General features: G+C 50.8%; 3 protein-coding genes and 1 pseudogene across 3 annotated transcripts in view; 2 read left to right on the forward strand and 2 right to left on the reverse strand.

Annotated features, from left to right (window-relative positions):
- The window catches only part of LOC120949487 (uncharacterized), a 35,672-nt gene extending 15,069 nt beyond the window's left edge, over positions 1-20,603 (forward strand). Inside the window, exons 2-6 of the mRNA XM_040366815.2 lie at positions 17,626-17,985; positions 18,085-18,595; positions 18,690-18,851; positions 19,439-19,755; positions 19,832-20,603. Coding sequence (XP_040222749.2) covers positions 17,626-17,985; positions 18,085-18,595; positions 18,690-18,851; positions 19,439-19,755; positions 19,832-20,532 — 2,051 coding nt within the window. The 3' untranslated portion in view covers positions 20,533-20,603. The remainder of the gene's footprint in view (positions 1-17,625; positions 17,986-18,084; positions 18,596-18,689; positions 18,852-19,438; positions 19,756-19,831) is intronic.
- LOC120949488 (glutathione S-transferase 1-like) lies at positions 20,456-21,403 on the reverse strand (annotated as a pseudogene).
- Positions 21,404-21,624: 221 nt separating this feature from the next.
- LOC120949491 (glutathione S-transferase D1-like) lies at positions 21,625-22,538 on the reverse strand. Its single transcript, XM_040366818.2, has one exon. It carries the CDS (start codon positions 22,295-22,297, stop codon positions 21,647-21,649), a length of 651 nt encoding a protein of 216 aa, XP_040222752.2. The 5' UTR covers positions 22,298-22,538; the 3' UTR covers positions 21,625-21,646.
- Positions 22,539-22,848: 310 nt separating this feature from the next.
- LOC120949489 (glutathione S-transferase D5-like) lies at positions 22,849-24,235 on the forward strand. The gene is made up of 2 exons (XM_040366817.2): positions 22,849-23,222; positions 23,295-24,235. Exons 1-2 carry the CDS (start codon positions 23,091-23,093, stop codon positions 23,811-23,813), a joined length of 651 nt encoding a protein of 216 aa, XP_040222751.2. The 5' UTR covers positions 22,849-23,090; the 3' UTR covers positions 23,814-24,235.
- The last annotated feature ends 209 nt before the right edge of the window (positions 24,236-24,444 follow it).

Below are 24,444 nucleotides of genomic sequence, written 5' to 3' on the forward strand. Positions count from 1 at the left end.
AGGTGGAATTTTTCCCATTACGGTTGTTTAAGATAAAGCTCAAGCGTACGCGCGCCCACGTAACCGGAGCGGGCGGCCCGCATTCCGATTGTGAAGCCGGCTCTGTGCGTCCCCTGCCTCTGTCACTATGGGCGGAGAGATGTCAATTTTTAGTTTGATGTCTCACATTAAAGCCGAGCCCGATCAACCTTGAGCAAATATTGTAACACGCCGTGAAGCAGATAACACAACTCCCCACACACAGCGGAGATCTTATCGCCTGGGAAGGACACACTTTCCTGTCCTGTATACCGTCACACATTTGCGTACGTGTGTGTGTGTGTGTTTGTGTGCCTCTTGGAAGTTTATTCGCCTGAGAATTTCAACAAGCAACATCAAGCTCAAGTTACAATCCAGCACAAATCAGCTCCAAATGAACCCCATTTTCTGGCTTAATATTTGCACACACTCTTGCCCGACACAAGACAACGCCCAGCATGAACCCTCTGGTACGTGTTTGCGAATTTTAAAAACCTCTCCAAGACCGAAGAGGAGCATATTTAAAGTATGGCCAAAAATCCCTTCAGCTAAAGCGTCCAAAAGTGTCCGATGACGGCTTCCGATCAAATATGAAATCGGATACTTGATGGTTCAGGTTTTTTGTTTCGTCCGCTTTTTTCCCCAAAAGGGACTACCGCACGCCCAAGACGAGCGTTCCCGGTACGGTATTGCACTTCCCAGTATTGTCCCAATGAGCCCTTTCCGTGCCGCCGGGAGCATATTTTTGATGGGTGAAACATTCTTGCGGTCGATTTTCCCGGTCTGCAGCACGTTGGCGGTGATGGTAATAGAAGAACACAAGTTGGGAGATTTTTGTCCCGTGGTCGTCTGAAAAAGGTTCCTGAGTCCTTTTTGGAGCGATAAATCAAAGCGTCGTCTAGTTGGGATCCGATCCGATACCACCAACTTCCGGTAATCGTGCCTTTTTTTTGTATTTGCTGCACAACTCTCAAACAAAAACGTCCCTTGTATACCATTCCACACTTCCAAAGCCGATGACATCCGTTAACGCGTTTCATTAAAATGAGAGGTGCAGGGGGACTTACCCATAAAGCAATCCTGATCGACGACAATCAACCTCCCCATTACATCGATGAATTTTATTTCAATCCTTTCCGTTCGGGTGTTTCCTCAACTACTCAAGCCTCCTTCCATTTATTCTTCTTCGTCGGATTACAGAAGCTTCCTAATAATCCATTGGTGAGGGTATTTTAAATTAAAATCCTTCCACTAGAATCCACCCCCTCAGGGCTGGCGCAATGATTGAAAGATTGATTACAAATTCGTTACCATCACCATTAAGCGAAAGGTTTCTTTCAAGGTTTTTTGTTGGGCTAGCTCGTTGCGTCGTACTTTTCCAACCATTCACACAACCACTTCGCAGTGCCACTCGGTGCCGCACGGGACCTTACCGGAATGTGGTTTTGGTCCGTCTCGTCTACTCGTCAGCGCCTACGCGCTATCGCCAAAGCAAAACAACAAAAAACCGTTGCCGTAAAAGACTTTTGAAGAAAGCTCCTACGCGCACTGTTCAAGTGGTCCTTGAGTGTCAGGGAGCGCACAAGACGAAACAGCAGCATGCGGAAGAATTCTGGTGCATGGGGGGAGGCCACCAAATAACAATATCACCCGCTTTCGATCGGGCAGTGGCGTCAGCGTCGTCTGGAGGATGTCGTTTTTTTTGCTGTTCTTGCGGCTGTGTGCCGTACTACTGCTGTTGTTTTCGTGGCACATCGTACCTTACCACCAGAGTGCCTAATTCGCTACCGCATAATAGTCGCTGGGTACTGCCGCTTCTGCTGACACTTTTGGTGCCGGTGTAGAGTGTTCGATGAAGGCGAGAGCTGCGAGAAGAGCACTTGCGAATGTCAAACTGTTGATTCGACGAAGAGGGAAAGGATGGAGGTGCAGCAGTGCGAGCTGAAAGGGTGAAGATGTCCTCAAGTCTCAAATAGACCGCCAGGGAGCAGGACGAGCGACATCCGGCATCTCAATTGTGCCGCGTCTGGGACGCATCATTTTTATTTTTAACTCATCGCTTCACAGAGCGGACGATCGCATCGTGAGCCTTCTTTTTGTCGTTTCAAGTTGCCAAACTGAGCAACGAACGAATAAATAGATCCCCCTGCGCGAAAACCGGAGATGCTGCAGCAGTATCACCCGTTCGTTGCCTCATCGGCGAGAAATTCGGTACCGGGCTCTAGGTGAAGACGATACCCAGAGTCCGTGGAGTGTTTGCCGAGGGCTAGATGCTGGGGTAATTTAATACGAAACTGCTTCAAGAGAGAGACAGAGGATGTTGCTGCATCCCAGCCCAGGTAACTCTACACCGACCGTTCTGTCCGCACGATGAACGGGTTATTGCTTCGTCGTATGGACTATCGGCTTTTGCGACAAACTGACACCAGCCTGGGGAGGGTTTTTTTTGCATAAAAATACGCATCCCCTCAACCACAAGCAAGCAAAGCCAAACTGCACCAGAAAGCCACAAGGGCACGCACCACCACTAGAATGTACCTTTCTGGTTAACACACAAGCACACACGAAAAAAAGAATACCTTCCTTGCGAAGCATAGTTTTATGTTTCCGTCCGTTCGGCTGGAAGCTGGACCGAGAGCAAGTGCCTGCGGGGAGTGTGCGAAAGTAAAGGGCTACGATCATTAATGCGTTAAACCTCGGTGCTTCTTGTAAGCGAGCAGCACCTGACATTGTCCGGTTAATCAGGGCTTTGGTCCCCCCCCCCCCAAATCCGAGAAGAACGAGCGGCCGGGAGGATCGTGGAAAACCGGAGAGCCATAAAACTGGACCTGTCAGCCTGGAATACAACGGAACAACGGGACATCGGGGGAAGGGGCAGAGGGTCTCCCGGGTACGTAGGATGGGTTTCGCTCTAGTCGTTAATCTTGCGCACTCGCTGTGCTTCCGGAGCGTGTATAAAACTCGCGCAAGTCCGAGAGGCGGACGCAGAGCACGTAATGCGGAAAATGATGAAACAAGCAGGATAAAGGCCGGAATGGCCTGTAAATCGGCTACTTAGATCACGGGGTCCGCATTTCGCGAGCTCCACACCAACCGTGAGGTCGCGAGATTCAACGTGCGCTCGTAAAATGTTATTATCGACTTCCAAGCGAGAACCTGTTCGGCGTCTGTACCACGCGCTCATCCCGGTCGCCGTGCCGCCAGAGCTGGGAAACGTGTGCCCGAGAATGAGATGATAAATAAATCTTAAACACTGCATCTTACGGGGCGGGTGGACGGAAAAGATCCATCGGTTTTTAGCATAGCGAGCGGAGTGCAAAGGGAACCTGCGCTGCACGAGACACACACTTGCCTGCGCCCAAACATGGCTCATATCTGATTCGCATGCAATAAAACGATGGCCAATCGACTGGAGGAAGGTGCCCACGGAACGACACCAATGTGGTGGCCAAGCTTTCGACCGGCATTCCATCGATGGGCCGGGGCCGGGCCGCTCTTTTTCACTGGCCAGTGCAGAAGGCAAAAGAAAAACCACACCACAATTACACGATTTGTACGAACCGGGGGCGAATATGCTTAGAATTTCTGTACCTGAAAAGCTGCTTCAAAGAGGTGCGCTCCAGTTTCCCCTGCACTGGCACTGGCATTTGCTCGCTACCTTCTCTTGACTCTTTTGTTTTTCCCTGGCCAGTAGCAAAGAAAGTAGCATAAAAAGGCGCAGAGCGCCCAGTGTCGCTGGAGTGCTCGGTGGGCTCGGTTGTTCGCGGGTACAAACGATAAATAAACATGTACACCCACCGCAACACCACCCAACCAGGCGGCCAAGGTTTCTTCGACTGCTTATCTTATTACTTTTCCCCCCCACTACGAGAAAGACATTCCACCCAGTTAACCGACCGATTTGAATGCTGGAGTTCCGCTGCAGATCACACACCGCCGGGCTGGAGAGCGAGAAAGCAACTCACCGTGAGATTCGTCGTGGAGGTCGATATGGCGGTCGAAATGTAACATATTAACAGCGACAGCATTCAAGCATAGTTTCGTGGACCGCTCTCTCTCTCTCTCTCTCTCTATCCTCCCACCAGAGCCACACACGCGCGGGCGTACGAGGGCGGCCGGCATTTCTTTCGCACTATTTGTACTATTCGCCCGTTTGCCCGAGAAGAAGCCATAAAGCCGCTCACATACCTCCGGGAGGTTGAACGCTCTCGGCTGCGGAGTGCAAAACGCGAAAAACGGGAAAAGAAAGCACGTTGTTTCCACTTTTTTTTGTTTTTGTTTTGCCGTTGTCGCTGTTGCTGTTTGGACTCCATCTCGACCGGAGTTATGCTTCGGTGCGCAAAACAAACGCAGACACACACACACGTATATCTTCGAATAAGCTCACCTAATCTTATCCGGACTGCGAGAATCCACCCCACAACCACCGAGGATGCTTAGCAATTGCCCTGTAGGCCTCGGAAACGCCACAGGAAGCGCACGTATACGTCCCCCCTCCTTTTCCCTTTCCCCTCCACCTACCCAGCTTGATTGTTTTCCGATTCGGTTTTCGGATGGCAGTGGGACTGGAATGCGATGAGCGAACGAAAATATCGGAGCACACAACGGCTTATACGAGCGACTGCCGCTGCTGGCACATAGAATTGTGACTTGCTGGATCGTATGTTGAAAGGCAACCAGCCCACCACCACAAACCGTGAAACCTTTCCCTTTACATGGCGAGAAAGAGAGAGAGAGAGAGAGAGAGAGAGAGAGAGAGAGCGAGGCCGAATGTTGCCAACCGTGGGGAGGAAAGCTAGGATTAGTCACGCCGTGTTTGGTGGGGCGAGAGCGCGCGAACGCTGCAAAGGAAATACATGCGCTTACCATTTAATTCTATTAATGTCTATCGAAGCATATAATTAAAAAATATTCCAACTGCCCCGCGTTCGCTTCCCATTGAGAGCTGGGATGGATGTGATCGTGTATCGGCTGGATCGGCCATTTTTACCGCATCGATCGATCGATCGATCGTTGGTTCGTTCGCCGCTGGAATAATGGTACCGAGGGGGTTGAACGAGCGGCTAGAAATGGCCGTGGCACTGGACGGATACACACAAAAGCTCCCAAAAAGCGAACGAACGAACAGACAACGATCGCGATCGCTAAGCTCTAAACGGTGTTTTTCGATCATCGTGTGTGTGTGTGTGTGTGAGTTTTTTAAGGAGATTTCCGTTCGCGTCTTGCCGTACGGCGCAGATTAAGTCGTGCGTCATGTGCAGTCGCATGAGTTATTGAAGAAGCCGGCTTGGCTAACGTTCTTTTGCCTTAATTCACCCCTGCGATGTCTTCATCTGAGGGTTGGGGGGGGGGGGGGGGGGGGCAGCAGCAAAGGGTTTGGGGTGGGTTTTTGGGAACGGAAACCACACTTTGAGCATTTCGACGACAACGTCCCGAAAAAGGAAATCGAAACTGTTCACAATGGGCACATTTGCCAACAAAAAAAGACTGCGATCCGAGCGAAAGCTTAAAGCTTGATAGAACGACGATCGATTGTTGACCTTGTGTCGCGATCGCGGTTCATCCCACCGGGCGCAGCTTCTTTTCCCCCGTTTCGGACTCGCTGCTCTTTTGGGAGTGCAAAATTTGGCCCCGAAAAGGAAGGCAAACGAATTAAAGGATCCCCCGGACGCCGCTGCACGTTCGCCTTAACTAGCCCGCCCGGCCAGATGAGCCTTTCAGCACAAGCGCCACAAATCATCTTCCAAATCATAAGTGGCCTTCTTGGCTCGCATTATTGCTTCGCCCGTTCGCCGTGGCCCCGTTAACAACAGGGCACCAGGGATGGACGCATCGATGATGATGATGATGATGAGGATGATGAGGATGAAGGATGAAAGAGCCTGCACGCAACGTCGAAAATTATGTGGTTTAGGCAATAGAATACACACACACGCGCACCAAATCCCAACCAACTGTGGTTCTTGCCTGCGGGCTCCCGAGACTCTCTAGCGTAATTAGTTCGTAAGAAACATAAAAGCACTAGCACGAAACCGACCGAAACCGATCGGAGGAAATGGAAAAAGCAAGCCCAAACGGCACCACCACCGCCACTTTCCTCAGACAGCAGCTGTAAAATGGTTCTCCAATCTCCGCGCAAGTGCTTCAGCCTGGTCGAAGCGATGGTACGCCCAGGCTGGAATGTGGATATGGATTTCCTTTCCGTGCCGTGGTTTCCGCCCGGCGCGTCGCACGCACGATCGAGCCTCACAGTGGTTTGGATGGTTTAATTGTTCCAATCGGCACCGGGCCTGCTCCATTAGTGGGCTCTGCCTGCTCCAAACCGCACATCTTGGGCCGGATATTGATTTTTCGAACCTTTGGCGTGCGTTGCAACTGCTGCTGTTGCTGCTGCTGCGCACCACCCATCTCTAAGCGCTGCAGCGCACGCCATCATCCCACTTGGTCTACTTTCTTCTGCACCTATGATACCTCCTAAAATGGATAGGCAACTGTGTGCTCCGCTTTATCGCAAAACCGCCCCAACAGCAGGGTGCAAATCCGTTTAAGGAGCTGGCCGGGGAAGGGATTGTCGCGATCGCAAGTGTCGATTCGCACACAATTGCTCACGAGCAGCCGAACCACCAGCTCGCGCACCAGCACCAGCGCCTTATTCGGCGTGCACCAGTTCAGCCCAACCGCGATTAGATCTCGCGCCTCGGGAGTTGTGGTTCCAGGCCCGGGCGACCAACCCCATCCAGGATGATGACGGCTATTGCGGGGACTTGCTTTCCCGCCCGGTGGTTGGAGAAGAACAGGAACGGCATAGAAGTGGATATAAGTGAACGAGATCTCGTCGCGATCGTCGTGCTGGACGGCTTTCCTTGGAGTCCGGTTTCTGAGATCTTTTTTTTACTTATTTCAGCTTCAGCTACGACCACTACACGCTCGACACTTTCGACTGGCGTGATTGATGATTCTAATCTGCTCACTTAAATCTAACATCAAATTAAAATTAATCGTATCACAATAAACATTTATTCGTCGAACGAACAAGCCCGTTCGACGCAAGGGGCTGTTTTTGTGAGGCTGCTTGCGAGCGATGGTTATGCCACACCATATATAAGTTCCTTCCAGTTCCCGCGATCCCGAACGATCGGGCGACGACGGTGAGAACGGGCGAACCCGCTGGAGTGGCTTAGAGTGCCTCAGAGAGGATTTTCGGCTTAGCGTGCTCGCCCGCAACATGACAATTGGATTTTAGCCGTGCAAGGTTTTACGCGGCCTCGAATGACAAAACCCTCCAACGCTAGGTGCGACACAGAGGGCCGGCCACGCCACGATTCGCCAACGCATTAGTGCTTTTGAAAAAATAACATGTTCCAAGTACCAGCGCCATTTCGGAAGAGCGCACGAGGATTTGTTTTGTGTGTTGTGCTGTTTGGCGTTTTGGCTGCCTTTTTTTGCTGCCTTTTCATCGCGCGATCCAACCCCGGGGATGATCGCGAATTGTTTAAACTCGTTCGCGCGAGATTTGATCCTCACTAAGCTCTTCCTCAGCCGCTTCACTTGCAACCCTCAAAGCAAACAAGGGTGCCAATCGTTCAATCGCGACCCGATCTGGCGAGCGATTGGCGTGCACACAGAGTTCCATCATCATCATCATAAAAAAAGTAAAATCAACCCAACAACACACCCAAATAGAGAAAGTTACGCCCCACGGGAGGGCAGGAAAGGTGATTTTAGGGTGAAATAAAACCTCGACACACACACACACACGCACATCGTCAGGCATTAGATTCGCTCGGAAATTAGATGATCTCTACCCGAAAATGATGCGCACTAGCCTGCAAAGGGAGCGTAATTTCCCGTGCGACGACCTGAATAACACGTACGTGTTGGTTTATTTTTCTCCCTGCTTTACTTCTATCAGCCAGGAAGAGCATGTTGTGGTAGTTTTGAAATTATTTCATTTCCTTCCCTTGCCATGATTTTCCCTCGCCCCAGTTGGCAGCAACATCCAATTAACAGCATACAAGCATACTTTTAACTGAATGATTTGATTTGGATCTCTTTGGCGTTGGCGCACACGCGTTGGGACCTGGAAGGGATAGTGATCGCAGCAGCATTGCAGCATCGCAGAGGCTTCCAAACGTTTGGAAAGAATTTGGTACGAACAGTGGACGAAGAACGAAACGGTTTATTGCGCTCGTTGACTCGGAAATCGCGTCGTAAAGCACCGCGGCGTCGGACAACGTTTGATAGAACGCTTAGGCTCTATCGGACTGAGAAAGGCGACGAAAGCGACGGCGATGATGGCTTGAACGGAACAAGCATGATCAAGCAGGGAGTTAGTTAGGAGCAGGTAACAGCACTCTCCGCATGTGCCTGTGATTGCTTGATTAGTGGCGGTGGTAATTTTAATCGAGATGTTTTTCAACCTCACCCAACTGACCCACCCGAAAAGCAAAAGTTCACCCCAAAAACTGCAATTTGCGATTCATTCATTCAACAAGCTCGATCGGCGCCCATACCCACGGGTTGCCCAACGCACCGGTTTTACCAAATCACGTGAAAAGTGGCACTTGCTTGCGTCAGTAATTTTCATTATTTTATTCCACCATCCACCTGCTAAATCCGCCCGATTACACCGAAAAGAAGGAAAGAAAAAACAAAACCTTCGCGCGGTTCATTTATGATTGCGTGGCGTAAAGGTGCGGCAAGAAGGGGCACCGGCACCAGCCCAGAGATGAAGGTTTGCACAGAGTTGCAATTTAAGTAGCAGTGGTATAAAACAAAACTCAATCCGGCTACACCAAAACAACAACCAGCCGACTTCCAGCCGACTTCATCAATATTAACCTTGTAGAGCGTTTTTTTGCATTCGACACGAAACACACATAAATAGGCCAAAGGCAGGTTTGATATGCGCTTTCCAAAGCATAATTGAGAAAAATACAACACACGCAACAACAAAATAATAAAAAAATACTCCACCGCGAGGGGCCAAATTTGCAACCGAAACAAGTTTGGGTTTGGCGCAACTTTTGGGAGCGCAAGCGGTGCCACTTCCTGCGCGAGTGCCCGAAAATCCGATGAACCATCAATAAATGGTGGAGATTTTTTATCAGAGTTCACTGAACGCAACCGCTCAGTTCCGATGGCGGAACATCCGGTGGAGGGTCCACGAAAACAAAACAGCCTGCGTAAAGCAGGAAGCAGCGAACTATAACCTTTCCCCAGACCTCGGTGCGCGCCATAAAGCTCGGCTCATTAGCGCATGGTATGCAGGCGCGTGTGTTTCCGGTCGAACGGCTGTGCATGTGGTCGTGATCGAGCGCGGCGCGGGAACTTAGGAAACAGTGTCCTGGGTGGCCACCGTGTGTTTGGCGGCATAATTGCCAGAACGAAATGATAATGCCAAAGACTCTCACTAGTCCACGCTTGCGAAATGAGGTCCCTCTATGACGTCTTACCCAAATGGAAGCATCAAGCGCCTCTCCAGCAGATTCGAACCATCTACCCAATGCTCAGGAAGGGGACGAAGGATTCTTCGGCTTTTCGGCTATTTCGGGACGTTTCTTTTACCGGCATCCAAACCGGCCTAATTATAGAGACGTGAGGGTGCCCGTTGTCGTTCCGCAACGAGCTGCTTATTATCCATTCGAGTCCTGGGCGCTTCCTTACCTTCCTAACATCGAGCCCCAGCATGGTTTTTCTTTTCTTAACATTCACTTTCGGTGCCGCACCACCAACAGAGACATTCGTTTCGTCGGAGGCGCCTCCCATACGTTCCAGAGCGGTTCCACAAACACTGCCGCTGCTGCTGCTAATGCCGCCGCCTTCGTTTGCGGGTTTTGAGCTTTCTGACCGACCCGAGCCCGGGAATCGATCTAATTACCGGGTTGTGCGCGTCGTCGCAGCACCAAACAAAACCCGGCGGCATTTTTTATTATTTATTTCGGCCGCTCACCCGTGCAGCCCAGGAGAGAAGCATTCCGGTTCGGCTGTGTTGGTCATTTTATGATTGTTCTTGGTTGTACTTTTCTTTCTCTCTCTGTCTTTGTCGGGAGTGTTGAGCGCCGCTGCCGTGGGTTTTACTTCCCTTCCGGAGGTCCATGACGATTCCTCGCACGTTAATTGCGATCGTTTTGTTTTTGTTTTTTTAGTTAGGCTCGGTGGAATGCGGTACGGTGTTTGTGATGGCAGGTACAATGCGAGTTAAACCCCTGTGCATGGTCAAGAAGGGGATTGTAGGGTCTAAAATTGAGATATTATTCTAGCATTTAAGAACCATTACGCCGAACGGCCGCCTTTACGGATCGTCTAAGTGGGCTCTGGGGACGGAGTCGTCGGGCAACTTCCGGGCAACATGCTATCAAATGATATTATTATACGGGCTTGAAACACACGCAGGGCAAACGACTTCCATCTCTATTTCGGAGAAGCAAAGTCCTCCAAAATGCATCTCCCAAAAACCGGAAGATCGGCCACGGTAATGTGTGGTGAAAGCAGGTCCTTTTGCATTACCTGCTCAATGTCTCGAGATGACTTGCAGATGTAAGATCCATACCGATCCATCCAACAGTCCGATCGCCGGTAGAAATGCATCACTGCTGCAGGCTGATCGATGAAGAAATAAAGCTAGAAAAACAGCAAAGAGCTCGAAAGCAAATGGGCTTTGATATGCATTTCCTTCTCTTCGTTCCCGCTGGGGTCAAATCACCTTGCCCACGAGGGTGCTCCTTTGCCATCGACCTTTTCTTTCTTCTGTTCTCCCTTTCCTCGATCGTCGGCTCGATTTGGTTTCTGCTCGATTTTAACACGGCCAAGGCGGAGAGGGTTTTGATTTCAAGGTTTTTGTCCTATGCCTTATGAATGGAGAGCATTTTCTCCGCCGCCGCTCGAGGAGGATTGGAATTTGATTGAGTAGCAGCAGCAGCAGCAGCAGCATCAACAGCAGCACAACACAATAAGCAACGAAAGTAATGCAAAGGGAGAAAAACAATCCACACACACTTTAGGAATACAAAATATTGAATGGCAACCAACACACGGGGCGAGAGTAATGCACCACCATCTTCGCCACTTCTGGGATGGTTGCAACCGCAGCACCAGCAAACAAAACATTGCCAGCCAGCCATCGGGCGTATCGTAAGAAAAGAGGAAACAACAAAACTATGCACAAAGCAAAGCCCACGGGAGAGTGAGTGTTTGAGGATGAGTTTCCTATTTTCTATCCGATTGTGATCGGTTCGTCAGCGATGAAGATGTTTGCAAGAAGGAAGATGTTGGCAGGCGATCGCCGCTCGAAAGTCCGCTGTCTGTAGCGAATATCGCTACTAGCGTGAGCCCCAGGTAGCAACCAGAGCAGAACCGCTACCGTACACACCATCATTTCGATCCGATTGAACGGGTCCCGGGGAAGAAACAAACAGTCTGACATGGTTTTAGCTGCTGCTGCTGCTTCCATATCGCGCCTTTTGTAGACTAAACGGAACTCTCGTTTGATCACTCTCACGACATGCACGCGTGCGATTGAGATGCATAATTTTATAGGCAACATGGCCGTTTTGGCTTTTACGATCTGTTTGGTAATTCAACGCTCAGGGGTCTCAGGCTATTTATGTAAGCAATCTTTAAAAACAGATTGCACCAGTGCCGCAACCATGGCCAAATGTACCTTCAGTGGTTGCTTTTTTTTTTTGTTGGTTAGTCATTTGCGGCAACTTTATGATTTATTGTCAACCAGCACCGAGCTTCTGCGTGTCCAAAACGTCTATTCCCATGGGAAATGAACAAAAAAAAACTGGAGGGAGCTGACCAGTTCCTATTTCCATCCGCGCGATACATTTAAAGTGCAGCATTATTTGTACATCTCTTTGCGCCAGGTGGTGCGCGGTTGCGGTGCGAACATTATCCGCAAAGAGCTTACCATTTAAGCTGGGGTCCTCCCGCACGCCAGTTCTCCATTCGCACGACCCCCACCCGACCCAATGCACTTGATGGATGCGAATTCAGCGTTGCAAACGCGCGGCATAATCATCTTCCGGGGGGTCGAGAAGGTGGCTGGTAGTGCCCGAGCATGCCGTGGGGTAGCTCATCAAGGGTTGCAGAAGTCGGCCACTCCGGTGGAACGCAAACTGAAAGCAACTCTTTCTTCAGCGAGAAGGTTGTGGTGTGGAGTTGGAGAGAGAAGAGAAAAAAGCGCAGTGTTGATGATGTTCTGCCGACGGTGGCAGCGATGGTGGTGATGTATTTATTTGCTACTTTGTCCCGATGAGAGGATAGTGCCTCTGCACTTGCTTTTTTTTTGTCCTGCTTTATGGTTCGTTTTTTGCTGTCCCCTGTGCAGTGCAGTCGCAACACATTCCATTCATTTGCTGCGAACTTCAGCCGTTTGGGAAACACCATTCGCATTTTACAACAATTTCCCGAGCTTTTCACGGACTGTGTGTCCCCTCTTCTTGTGGGCTCCGGTTCTCGCAGCATAAATCCGCACTAAAAGTCACTTGGCGGAAGACGGCAGTAGGAAAAAAACAGGGGAGAGATTGGAAACCTCTTCCAAGGTGTTTGTGTTCGTACCCGTCTGCCACCGAATAAAACCGACACAAATCGTACGGTGTCTAGGGGCCCCGGAGAAATAATCATAAAAAAACAACTCCCCTCGCTTTAACTCAAGGGGACTAGGGGGGAAGGGTGTGGCACACTATAACGAAAGATATTAACGAGAAAACAAAGCAAAGCCCCGACTGCATTTAGCACCCGGGCGATCCACTTTTCATCGGTGCCAGCCCTTTTGCACCAGCGCCAGATTTGGATGTAAAGAAAGCCCTTCCCAGGGGGTGCAAACAGGGAGAAATGGCTGCAAACATGGAATGGAATCCGAAAAGAGGTCAGTTCGGGAAAATCCCATACCCTAACCGTCCCATCCAGCTAGCTTTCCCTGGTACATCGTGTGAGCAAACAGCAACCAAAAACGAACAAACACACTGGAAACGAACCTAATAATAAACAACATCTGAATGATTGGTTAATTTTCTCATTTGTCTTCCTGATTTTTGCCTTTTTTGTGTTTGCTCCCAGCCCGCCGGCGTTTCCGCGCGCGACAGTTTGGAAGTAGCGCTTCGCTCGAGAAAGAATCGTGAGCTAAACTCCCGTCGACGGTCTCCTTAAGCAGCAACCGAAAAACCCAACCAATCGTCGATCATTTTCCACTTGATCGACGATCCATCCCGCGTTTGCGTTGGACGCGATGATGCCGCGCGATCGGTAGACCACCAACCAAGTGAAACAATTTGTAAGCCAACTGCACCGGACGTTACCAGCCGCGGAGCACACGGTTAGAGACGGTCGCACGTACGTGGCGTTTGCCTCTTCCCGGTGCTCCATTGGACCGATTCGGTCGGTTCGTTGTGGTTTTTAAATATTCATTGTTTCTACTTCCTACGGTGATCGTAGTCAGTCGAGCGACTCAAATTATGTTTGCTATTGATTGATTTTAGTGAGCCTCACCGCAGGTGGGAAATTACAACTTGTGGCTTGGACGCTTACACAACAGCGGCAGCAAGTGCTCTTAGATGTGTTCTGCCAGACGAAAAGGGTGAAAAACTACATCACCTCAACAGCGTCAAGTATATTTGCAAAAAACTTAACAACGGAAACCAAACAGAGCAAATGTCAAGCGTACTTTAGTTGTAGCCGCGAATTTGCCGCAAAGTGTAACATCCGCACGAAAAAGGAAAGTTAATTAGACGAATTAAACGTGCCGAGAGAGGAAGCTGCGATCGTGTTGTTCGCTTTGTCCGTATCACACGCCATGCTCCTAATCGCCATCGTTCGGAATTCAATGTGCCAATTATTCGGGGCCACGATCCAGCCGGATGGTTTCGGGAACGCTCGCGGCCACCATTAGGTGATGTTCCATCCGCCGGCTCACCGTTATACCGATTTCCTCCGATCAGCCGGCCAACGGAGTACGAACTTTCGGGACGGAGCAGCAGCAGGGAAGATAAGAAGGAAGCGGAGAACCATCAGACAAGAAAAGAAAGGCCCTGCAGCATGGACGAAATCTTTCATCCATATATTTTGGTCAATCAACCTGCCGTGGACTTCCCGTTTTTCTTAGCACCCAGTTTCGGTGTCGAAACGAACGGCTCCGATTCAATCTCTGTTTTCGCCCTTTCGCCCATTTCTCACAGCCGCGCGCTGAGGATCGTCCGGATATTGCCGGAAATTAATTCAGTTCTCAGCCGGCTAATGATGGGAAGCCGCGGGACAATCCGCGAATTCTGCACCCATAAAATATGTCAATGAGTAACGGGCATCCGTGTGCCCGTGTGAAAGGCCCACCATTTTGGAGAGTGGGTTGGTCTCGGGACCCACCCAACCCCGAGGTCAGCATCAGAACGACGACGTTACCTTAACCGCGGTAATGTTGAAGTTGTCTGGAGCAAACCCTACGATCTTGACTACTTGCTCTCGGACTTTCGGCGAAGTGATCCCGGAGTTGGAAAGTTTTAGAATTCCAGCACGTGTGGACATTGTGAGAACGCGAAGGTGCGCCACGCGACGGGAAACAGCGCTCAAACCCATTCGTGTGACAGTTCGGGGCAATGCCTTGGTACGGGTGCAATCGACAACCACTAATTTATCGTCCCGATCGGCTCTTTTACGCAGACCACCAGCCGCGTGTCTTTATTCCCGTTGCTCTACGAGCCGGGACACATCATCCCGAGGTGCTTAGAGGGGTGTGCTTTTATCGCCGCCACTCGATCGATCGCCACATTGCGATGGGCATGTACCGGGCATGTCTCTTCTAACTTTCCATGCTTGTGCCATGTTTTCTGGAGTACGTGCGCGCGCACCCCTGCGTCCCTTTTTGTCGGCTTATCGCGCGACACCGATCGTATGCAGAGTACGGTCGCTTTCCAAGCGCACCAAACAGGAAACCTGGGAATGCAGCACACGGCGTTCCCGGGGACCGATCGTCTCTTCCGCGCCGCCCGAGCAGCACATTTCTTGGAAGACAAACAAGGTCTCGCCTCATTCATATCCCTTCACGACAGCGCGCATAATCTTTTCGGTACCTTCGAGCGGGGCGATGGCGATTGCTGCGGTGCCAGCAAGGCTCGACGAGCGCCTACGCAAGAAATTCCACCTCACGGACGGGTCCCGAACCACGGGCCAACGTTCCGGAAAGGAAGGGCGCACAAAACAGAAAGCAAGCCGGGCAGGAAAAATGTCTTTCCATATCAGCTATTCGGGAAAGCAAACCGAGAGCAAAAGCAATCGTAGCAATAAGAGCGTGCGCGGTGCCGCCCGGTTGGTGAATGCAGTCCGCGCCGGGAATGGGCTTGTTTATTAAAACGTCGTTACAACACCCCCTGTGGCCTCACCGAACCGCGCTTCTTCGCCCGTGGTGATCATGTCGCTCGGCCACGGGCAAAGAGTGAACTGATCGCGCGCCTACGCAAAACCCATCACCACACACACACACACGCGTGACAAGCCGAAGAAGGTGTGTACATCACCCCAAACAAACGCGGAGGCCCACGCCGATGCGCCAAGACCCACTGCGATCTGGCATCTGTGGCCCGCGTGTCCCGGTGAGAGTACGTGGTGGTGAATTATTGTTTCGCCATATTCAGAGCCCTGAACTCAAGAACCAATAATTGGCGAGGCGAAAGCATTACTCATCACGATCGCATTACAAGCAACCAAGCGCGGAGACGTCGTCTGGTACCGCAGTGCCAGATGAGCTCAACTCTTCCTGGTTGCGGCTGGCAGAGCTCTAGTTTGGCGTAGGAGAGCTATTGAATTGATTTAAACTAAATCCACTGTAACCGGTGCGAACCGAGCGGCCCTAGACCATCATCTAGCTGCAGCAGCATTCCTTCACACAACACGTTGGGAGGAAAAACCAATCAATAATCCACCGAACCGAAAGCTCATTGGCCGGGAATCGGGTCTGCCACTACTGTGACGAATCCATAATAACTAAACCCGTGGCCGCGCTAGGGGACAAGCGCTTTTATTTGATCACAAAACCAATTCTCACGCTCGCGCCGCTCCGATGTGTTTGTGAGGCTTATGTAAAAGGGGAGGAAAAATTAAGTAGTTCATCTTGAACCGTTCATCTTTGCTGCCCGCCTGCTAATGACAGCATTTAGAGGCCAGCAAATGGGGAAGAAAAACACAGTAATAACTGTTCAGGTTGGTGCATCTCCGCTCCCTCCTCCGCTGGAGGTCGTTGGCGGGTCGGAATCTAATTAATCGGAAGAGCGGTGCAAAAAAAAATGGAACGTCCACCTCCGAGCGCCAAACTCAATTTCGATCCAGACCCGGTCGCGATCGTCGTTCGCGTTTTTGTGTTGGGCAACTTCGTTTTCGTCTTCGCCCCTGCACATACCGACTTCTTGTCAACAGAAAGGCCTGCTCGCGCGCGCGCACACGATGCAGTCCCGTAAAGTTGATTTAATTAAGCCGATTGCCACCTCCTCCTGCTTCGCGGACGGTTGGGAAGTGCAGGGAACAGCGCGCGATCGCTCCAATGCACTCCCTCTCTGACTTTCGCGGCCTGCGTTAGAGAGCTGTACTGCGATCGGGAGAACGCATCGCCGGGTGGGATGCGATTTACCTACCCAACCCTCCGCCTTTTTTTTTTTGTTGCTGGCTTTGCCGATCTCATTCCGAGCGCATCGGTATCGTTAGCAATTGCAATTCGCAATGGAAAACAGGGGACGAGTTAGGAGTTTAGCGCACCGTTAGTAGCCGATGGCCGCCACCGCCGCCGCTGCTGCTGCCACGGTCGCTGCCAGGTGTATTGGGCCATCAACAGCCGCACTCGATCGAACGATCGCGCAGCCATTCACCCGGGGGCTTTGGGTTGCCGGCGAGCGTGGCGTTCGCTGGGAAAGTAACGAGCCGCGTTCGAAGCTTAGCTCGGCATCGGCATCGTACGGGTGATGATGGTGATTAAGCGGTGCAGCCTAAAAGGCACGGCTTCGCTCGTTTGCATCAGCCGAACGGTGCAAGTGCAACCGGCCGATGCTTTCCATTTCGTTGCACCCAGCACCATCTCCGGCACCCCCTTTGGGTGGTGTGCTCCGGTTAGAAAGAGGATCCGTACCACAAACACTCACTGGACCGTGGGGATGGTAGGGGGTAAGTGGGGGAAAAGGGGCAGTGCAGAGTTGACGCGCATCTCTCTGCAGTCTCTAATTGCCATTGTAGCAGCAACAACCATTGGCTGCCCTGAAACCCTACGCCGTCCGATCGTTCACCCGTGTACCGTCAGCGCCACTCGCAGACGACGAACTCCTCAGACCATGAAATTGGCAACCGAAAAGGACAGCCGATGGCGCTTTTCCCACCATTCTCGTTACGTTTCGCTTGCCAGCTTCCGGTAAGCCACCGGCTCAACGACAACCTCCTGCTGCCAGCTAACGTAAACGATCAGCATCTGCCGGCGAGCAGGGAAGACGCTACAGTTTCAACGCGGATGCATTTCGTTCCGTTCCGCCAAGTGGACACGTCAGCGTGCTTCACGGAAAGCTTCCAAACCACTGCCGTGCACCAAACCGACACTAATTGCGCTTCTTCGTCGCTTTCTTCTTGCCTTTCCAGGTGACGCTTCCTGCTACTTCCCGTTCGAGTTCCAGGGCGGCTACATCACGCAGAACACGGTCACGCCGGAGGGTGCGGTGCGGTACAGCCGCGTCAACATCACCGAAAATGCGATCCCACTGTGGGGCATGTGTCACAAGCGGCGCGACAACAACGTCATCCTGATGACCGGCTCGGAGGAGGCGAGCTGCTATCGCTGCTTTCACCTGAAGCTCGTGTCGAAGAACGTGCTGCGAGTGCTGGCCGCCGACAAGGACTACCTCTCCAAGTGTCACACCAACGAGGAGAAAGCGCTCGCCTCCTGTCTGTCAGATGACGACCTTCTGAACGAGGCGAAAAACACCGAAATCATCCTTTACAGTAAGTCCACCACTGCCAAGCTTCAGCTTAGTCTCCTCAGATCGTTGGATCAAGATTTTAATCCCTTTCCCTCTCTCTCTCTCGCTGCTCCCGTTACAGAATTCCACGAGTGGGACGGTGCAGAGGTACGACAGGAGTACTGCCCCATCCACGGCCGGTATCGCATGACGTACAGCGTCGATAGCAGCGACACAGCGGACGCCATCGAGTGTGATTCGGTCGAATCGGAGGTTGACAACTGTCCGTCCGGATCGGCGTTGAACTTGCGCTTCCGCAACTGCGCCTTCCCCGACCGGGAGGTAACGTTCGAATGTCTCGGGCACTGGCGCGGCTTCGGCAATCGCAACTATCTCGCGCTGCTCAGCACGGGCAATGAGTCGCACCTGGGGCCCAAGTATCGGTGCGCCACCTACACCGAGAACCCGAAGACTGGCGAAATCGAGATCTCGTTCAGTCGCGACTCGACCTGCCGCGCCATCGAACGTCAGTACGTGCGCCATCCAAACTCCCGGTACACGAACGGCAACGGCATCGGAAGCGAGTACCATCACGAGGTCCTAACGCTTCGCCCAATGCCGCTCGAGTTCGGTCCAGTCATACAGTACTGCAGGTAGGTCGCCTAGTGCAATCACTCATCCGTCAGCTAATAGGTAGAGCTCAACGAATCAACTAATGTGAATTTTGTTGTGCAATTTATTCTGCAGCTTTCCCAGCTGGCTAATCGGGCGCTGGGAGCACGTGGTCGTCAATCAGAACCAGCTCATCTACAAAGACCACAACACCTTCAAGACGTACACGATGAAGTGCGTCAAGAACTACACCAACCACGACTCGAACAAGTACATCGTCTACAGCCAAACGCAATGGTAATTATTTCCACCGTTCACTCGCTCACTCTCCCCGAACAGGGAGGGGAGGAGTTAATTGCAATCTTCTCTGGAAGAGATGGGGAAAATCAGTCATCGAGGCTTGCGAAACTAAATTAATTATCAAAATAGATGCTTCATTATTTCAAGCCGAAAAGCTGCTTTTTCTTTTCCCGGACCTTTCCCTAGTTCCTCCCTTTCCATCGTTAGCCTTCATTACACTTGCCGCTGTGATCGGCAAACGCTCGATCGCTTACGTTCCCCTTGGGGCCAAACTCCATTAGCAGCATCCCGCCTCAGGTGCGGTGGTGTGGCCTAGTAGTACACAAAAAAGTAGCATCAAATTACCACCTCCGTTCATTACACGCACCTCATTTCCTTTCATTCGAAACCACCCCACGAAAAACCAGTGAAAGTATACGATCGTTTCGCAAGCTCCTTCGCCCTCGCCGCTTTTGTTGTTTGCTTGCCTTTGTTAAGCGAACGGCATTGTGCATCGAACCAGCTGACGCAGCCGGCCCACGTTACTAATTCTCGCCCGTTACTAATCATTTTGCTTTCCTGCTCTCTCTCTTTCTCTTCCACAGTGGCGAGGAGATGTACCAGTGTTTGAAAATCGAACGGCGCGATACGAATGTGTTCGAGTTCCAGATAAGCAGCCGCCAGTCGGCCAACTACACTGCCACGATCTGTAACGATTTCTACTTCAACGACGACCGGTGGCTGACGCAGGGCCGGCTAGACAGCAACGACATCGTCTCGCCCTGCCCCATCATCGGCGAGTTCTCCGGTATCATCCCGGACGACGAGGGCCTGTGCGCGAAGCTGTCCTCCGAGTGCGAGTCCCAGGACATCATGTACTACCAGATCTCGGCCTGCGATTACGCGAACGAAGTGTATGAAGGTAAGTGTGATCTTCGGAGGATTAAGAATTAATGGAAAACAGCGATACTAACAGCAACTCCCCTATTTCTCAACAGAACGCGAATACCGGTGTCTTGGCCAGTGGACACATCGGAACATCGTGTACACGTACACCCAGCGACGGGACGTCGGCACGTACGAGTGCTTCGTCGGCACGATGCTGTCCGATCGGCAGATCTTCATCAAGGAGGCGGGCGAACACTGCCAACGTGACGTCAATCCGCACCGGTTCGGCATGGAGCTGAACAAGGTAGCGCACTGTACGCCACCGCAGGTGTTCAAGTCGCCCGGCCGGCCCACGCACAAGTACTCCGAGGTGCCGCAGCCGACCCAGCGACCAGGGCTGCCGGTGAATGGCGGTGGTGCCGGCGGGCACTCGGGCGTACTCGCTGGTACCAGCGGCAATCACTTCCACCAAAGTTCCTCGCCGTCCGCGGTGCCCAACTCGACACCTGCTCCAGCGTCGAGCGTCCCCACCGGATACGCCGATGGTGGCCAGCGCGGCGGAAGCAGCAATAGTGACGATGGCAGCAGCAGTAGCAGTAGCAGCGGCAACAGCAACGGCGGTAGCAGCGGTGGAGGAGCTGCCGGCGGAAACAACTATCCTCCGTATAAGACTAATTCCAAACACGAACCGGCCTCGGTAAAACCGGGCACCGTCGGCTCCACGGCCGCACATGTACAGTCGCACTATACCTATTTATTGTTAGCAACGTTTATCTGTGTTATCCTAGGTTGTAAGAATATTAGCTGTTAAAACCAATTACCAATTGTACACAAAAGACAAAAATTAAAAAAATGAACATCGTCCTATCAAAAATCAAACAAGGTCTTTAGACTCTCCTCGGTGATCGATCCTCATCCGAAAGGCTATTCCGCAACGGCATATGCAGTAGCTGGAGGTGTGGGACCAGACTCGAAGTAAGCCCGGTACTGCTGCATACCACTCTCGTTAATCTCCTGAAAGTCCGCCATGGTTGCCTTGCAGCCCTCGTACCACGCCGAAATTGCCGGATACTTGCTCAGGTCATGCTGGACCACCTCGAGGGACGTCACCGTCGACACCAGACTGTAGTCCGCCAGCGTAATGTTCGGTCCGGCGGCGTACGGATTATTGATAAGATATCCATTCAGCACTGCCAGTGCTTCTTCCAACTTTTCGAGCTTCTCGCCGCCGGGCGTGGCACCCTCAAAGTATAACGGATAGTAGTAATCCTCCAACCGAGTACCAAGCGTGCCGTGATCGAAGAACAATCGCTGATTAATGATGGCCCGTGTCTTGGCATCCTTCGGATACAGACGACTGTTGGTGCGTCCGTACTTGTCGACCAGGTACACCAGTATGGCACGTGACTCCCACATCGTTAAATCGTTGTCCACAAGCGTCGGTACGCAATGGAATGGATTAAGCTGAAAAAATGATGAAATGGTTGATTGCGAGCACTCACTCACGGTTTACACAGCTCGTAGTTTGTTCCACTTACCACAGTAAACGTGGGTCGCAGTTGTTCATCCTTCATTAGATCAACGAATTGCAGGTTCAGGTTCAGCTTCAGAGCCTTGGCTACCAGCATCACCGAACGGCAGTAGGGCGAGGCGGGATGGTAGTAAAAATCCATCTTCACAAATCACAACATACACTACACGTCCAGCAAAGATTCCAACACGACTGCGTGCAAAGGCGATTGCCTTACCGGCCGGCGTACGGTAGTGGATCGCCAGAATCTTATCGCACAGGATTTACAAACGATGACACGTCGATATCGATTACGTACAAAGTTAGCGGGAAATGATAAAAGAAATACCTCGAAAACCCTGAATATCGCGGCGACTGCCACACGGGTCAGCTGTGATAGAGTTTCATGAATGTGTTAGCCTTTGCTGTTTTCCTGCTCCATCCATTTTTGGAACATTGTAACGGCACGCTGTGTCAGGTCGGTGTAACCCGCAATCACTTCCTTGCACCGCTCGTACCACCGCCGAACAGCGGCATATGGCGAGAGCTCAAACTTCAGCACCACCAGCATGGAAACGGTGCACACGAGCGAATAGTCCGCCACAGTAAGACAATCCCCGGCCACGAAGGCACTGTGCTGCAGAATGCCATCCAGCACGGCAACCGCTTCGATCAGCTTTTGGCGATCGGTCTCTACCGGTGTGGCCCGTTCCAGCACGACCGGGCTGTAGTACACAAAGATACACTTGTACAGTGTGCCGCACTCGAACAGCAATCGCTGGTTGACGATGGCCCGACGCAGCGGATCAGGCGGATAGTAGGTGGTTCCGGCCGGTGCGTACTGCTCTGCCAGGTAGATCAGAATGGCACCTGGCTCGCAGATGGCCACACCGTCGACGACCAGCGTCGGTACCGTGTGCTGTGGGTTGATCTTCTTGAACGCTGGGTTCACATAATCCTTCCGGTGCACGTCCAGACTGATCAGGTTGAACTTTAGCTGCAGTGCCTCACCGAGCAACAGTATGGCACGCGATGGCGGTGACAGGATGTTGTAATACAGATCCATGCGTCGTAGGAAGATAAAACCGAACCCACAGAAACCTCGCACGCCTTATTTATAGGGCAATGGTGGCCAACTAGCGGGCGGATGATGGATTATTGCTGGGCTTGTTATTAGAGGCTACCGTTATTAGCAATTGTATGGCATGTAATTTCGGCGAGCTGTACAGATAGCGGCTCGGCGTGTTACAGTGCATGTAGCATTTCTGTAACTTTTATGCTGAAAATATCGACTACTTTACGGCCAAAATATCAAATAATCAAACTGCGAAGGATGGCTAAATTCATTTGAAGGCAAATCTCAGAAGTTAAAAATATTCCCAATTTTATTCCATTAGTTGTAATCTACCCATTTCTACGAGTTGATTTGCTTTATGTACATCAGTCCCCCGGACCTAGTTCAATTTCCGGCAGTACCGAATCAAAATCAATCAGTGGCGCGTTATCTCCACATATTCCGCGATAATGATTTCTCTGCCGTTTGTTTGTTTCTCTTGTCCTCTTTATGCTTTTTTCACTCAACCACTAGAAAACTGCTCAACAAGCGCGAGATAGAATGTACGCCGGGGACGCCACTTCACATTGATGAGTTCACAGTCACCAAGATAGGTCCCGGTTTTTCATGTTAAATTTTGTGACCGCTAAGTCATCACCCTTGTAGCGTGTTCGTTAGGTTGCACAGTATTAGTGAGATAACTCATCACGAAACATGTCTTCAAATCAAGATTCGAGCCTGACAAAACGTTTCGCCAAGCATTAGTCAGACTGGGGCAGCCGGCGCTTTCGGTCACTGTGCGAAAATGGAGCTCTACAGCGATATCGTTTCACCGCCCTGTCAGAATGTGCTCCTGGTGGCTAAGAAGTTAGGCATTGCGCTTAACATCAAGAAGACAAACATTATGGATGCAGCGGACGTAGCTGAGTTGACAAAGGTAACCAATTGCCCTCTGCTGAAAGGTACAATAATCAATCAGTGAACTAATGATCACCGATCTTCATTCAAGGTCAATCCGCAACATTTGATCCCAACGTTCGTGGAGGACGACGGGCATGTGATCTGGGAGTCGTACGCAATTGCCATTTACCTGGTGGAAAAGTACGGCCAAGATGATGCCCTCTATCCAAAAGATCCCAAAGTGCGATCCATTGTAAATCAGCGTCTGTTTTTTGATATCGGAACGCTGTACAAAAACATTCTAGCCAACATTGACGTCCTGATCGAGAAGCAGCAACCTTCGGCCGAATTACGCGGAAAGCTGGAGCAAGCACTTGATCTTACGGAGAAGTTTGTTACCGAGTGTCGTTTTGTTGCTGCCGATCATCTTACGCTAGCTGACATCTTTATGCTTGGTAGCATTACTGCCCTGGAATGGTTTAGGTACGATTTGGAGCGTTATCCCGGCATTCGGGGATGGGTTGAGAGAGTAACGGCCCAATTCCCCGATTATTTCGACTTTCACAAGGAGATAAGGGAAGCCACTAAGCAGTACGTTGCAACGCACTGTCCGCATTTGGAATATTAGAATTTGTCATAAAAAGGAAACAAATACTCAAACATGATGTTTATAGATTCAAATGTTCACAATAAACTGGCGAAGTGAAACAAATGTGAGCACTTATACTCTTTTTTAATCGGTTTATAACAATAGAAAGAAGCTAAAACGATGGAAAAATAATAATTTTAACTAGGCCATTTGCAGTTCTGGCAATCTATTTTCTACACAATCCCTCGGTCAGCTATCTATGTAATTAGGCAAAAAACCGATAACACGTCCGATTAAAACATATCGATAGATTACAGACTGATAAAATAAATTGATAAAACAAATCTGTGTAAATGATATGGCAGGCAAAAAACACAACTATTTGGCACAACCTAGGTAATGGGTTTAGGGCAGTGCATGAAAAACTTTAGGGTAAAATGAGATAAAAACTGTGCAAATGAAAATAAAAATAGGGAGCCAATTTATTTTGGTAAACTTTGCATCACCTCTATGCATCTTTGTTTTACCTCTATCTTTAAATATCAAAGCTGCTTAAGAAACCTTTAATGTGCTCTGGTTAGGCCTTGAATATGCTAGCATCATTTAGATTCCTCCCACTATCGATGGCTGTTCGAGAATTGAAAGCATTCAGCGCCTCTTTACCAGGATT

The sequence above is a fragment of the Anopheles coluzzii genome, chromosome 2 (genome assembly GCF_943734685.1).
Source record: "Anopheles coluzzii chromosome 2, AcolN3, whole genome shotgun sequence".
Classification (NCBI taxonomy): domain Eukaryota; kingdom Metazoa; phylum Arthropoda; class Insecta; order Diptera; family Culicidae; genus Anopheles; species Anopheles coluzzii.

Coding starts and splice junctions, on each gene's coding strand:
- LOC120949491 (XM_040366818.2), bottom strand. CDS start 22,297: ATGGATCTGTATTACAACATCCTGTCACCGCCATCGCGTGCCATACTG.
- LOC120949489 (XM_040366817.2), top strand. CDS start 23,091: ATGGAGCTCTACAGCGATATCGTTTCACCGCCCTGTCAGAATGTGCTC. Junction 23,223..23,294: donor ACGTAGCTGAGTTGACAAAG/GTAACCAATTGC, acceptor TCTTCATTCAAG/GTCAATCCGCAACATTTGAT.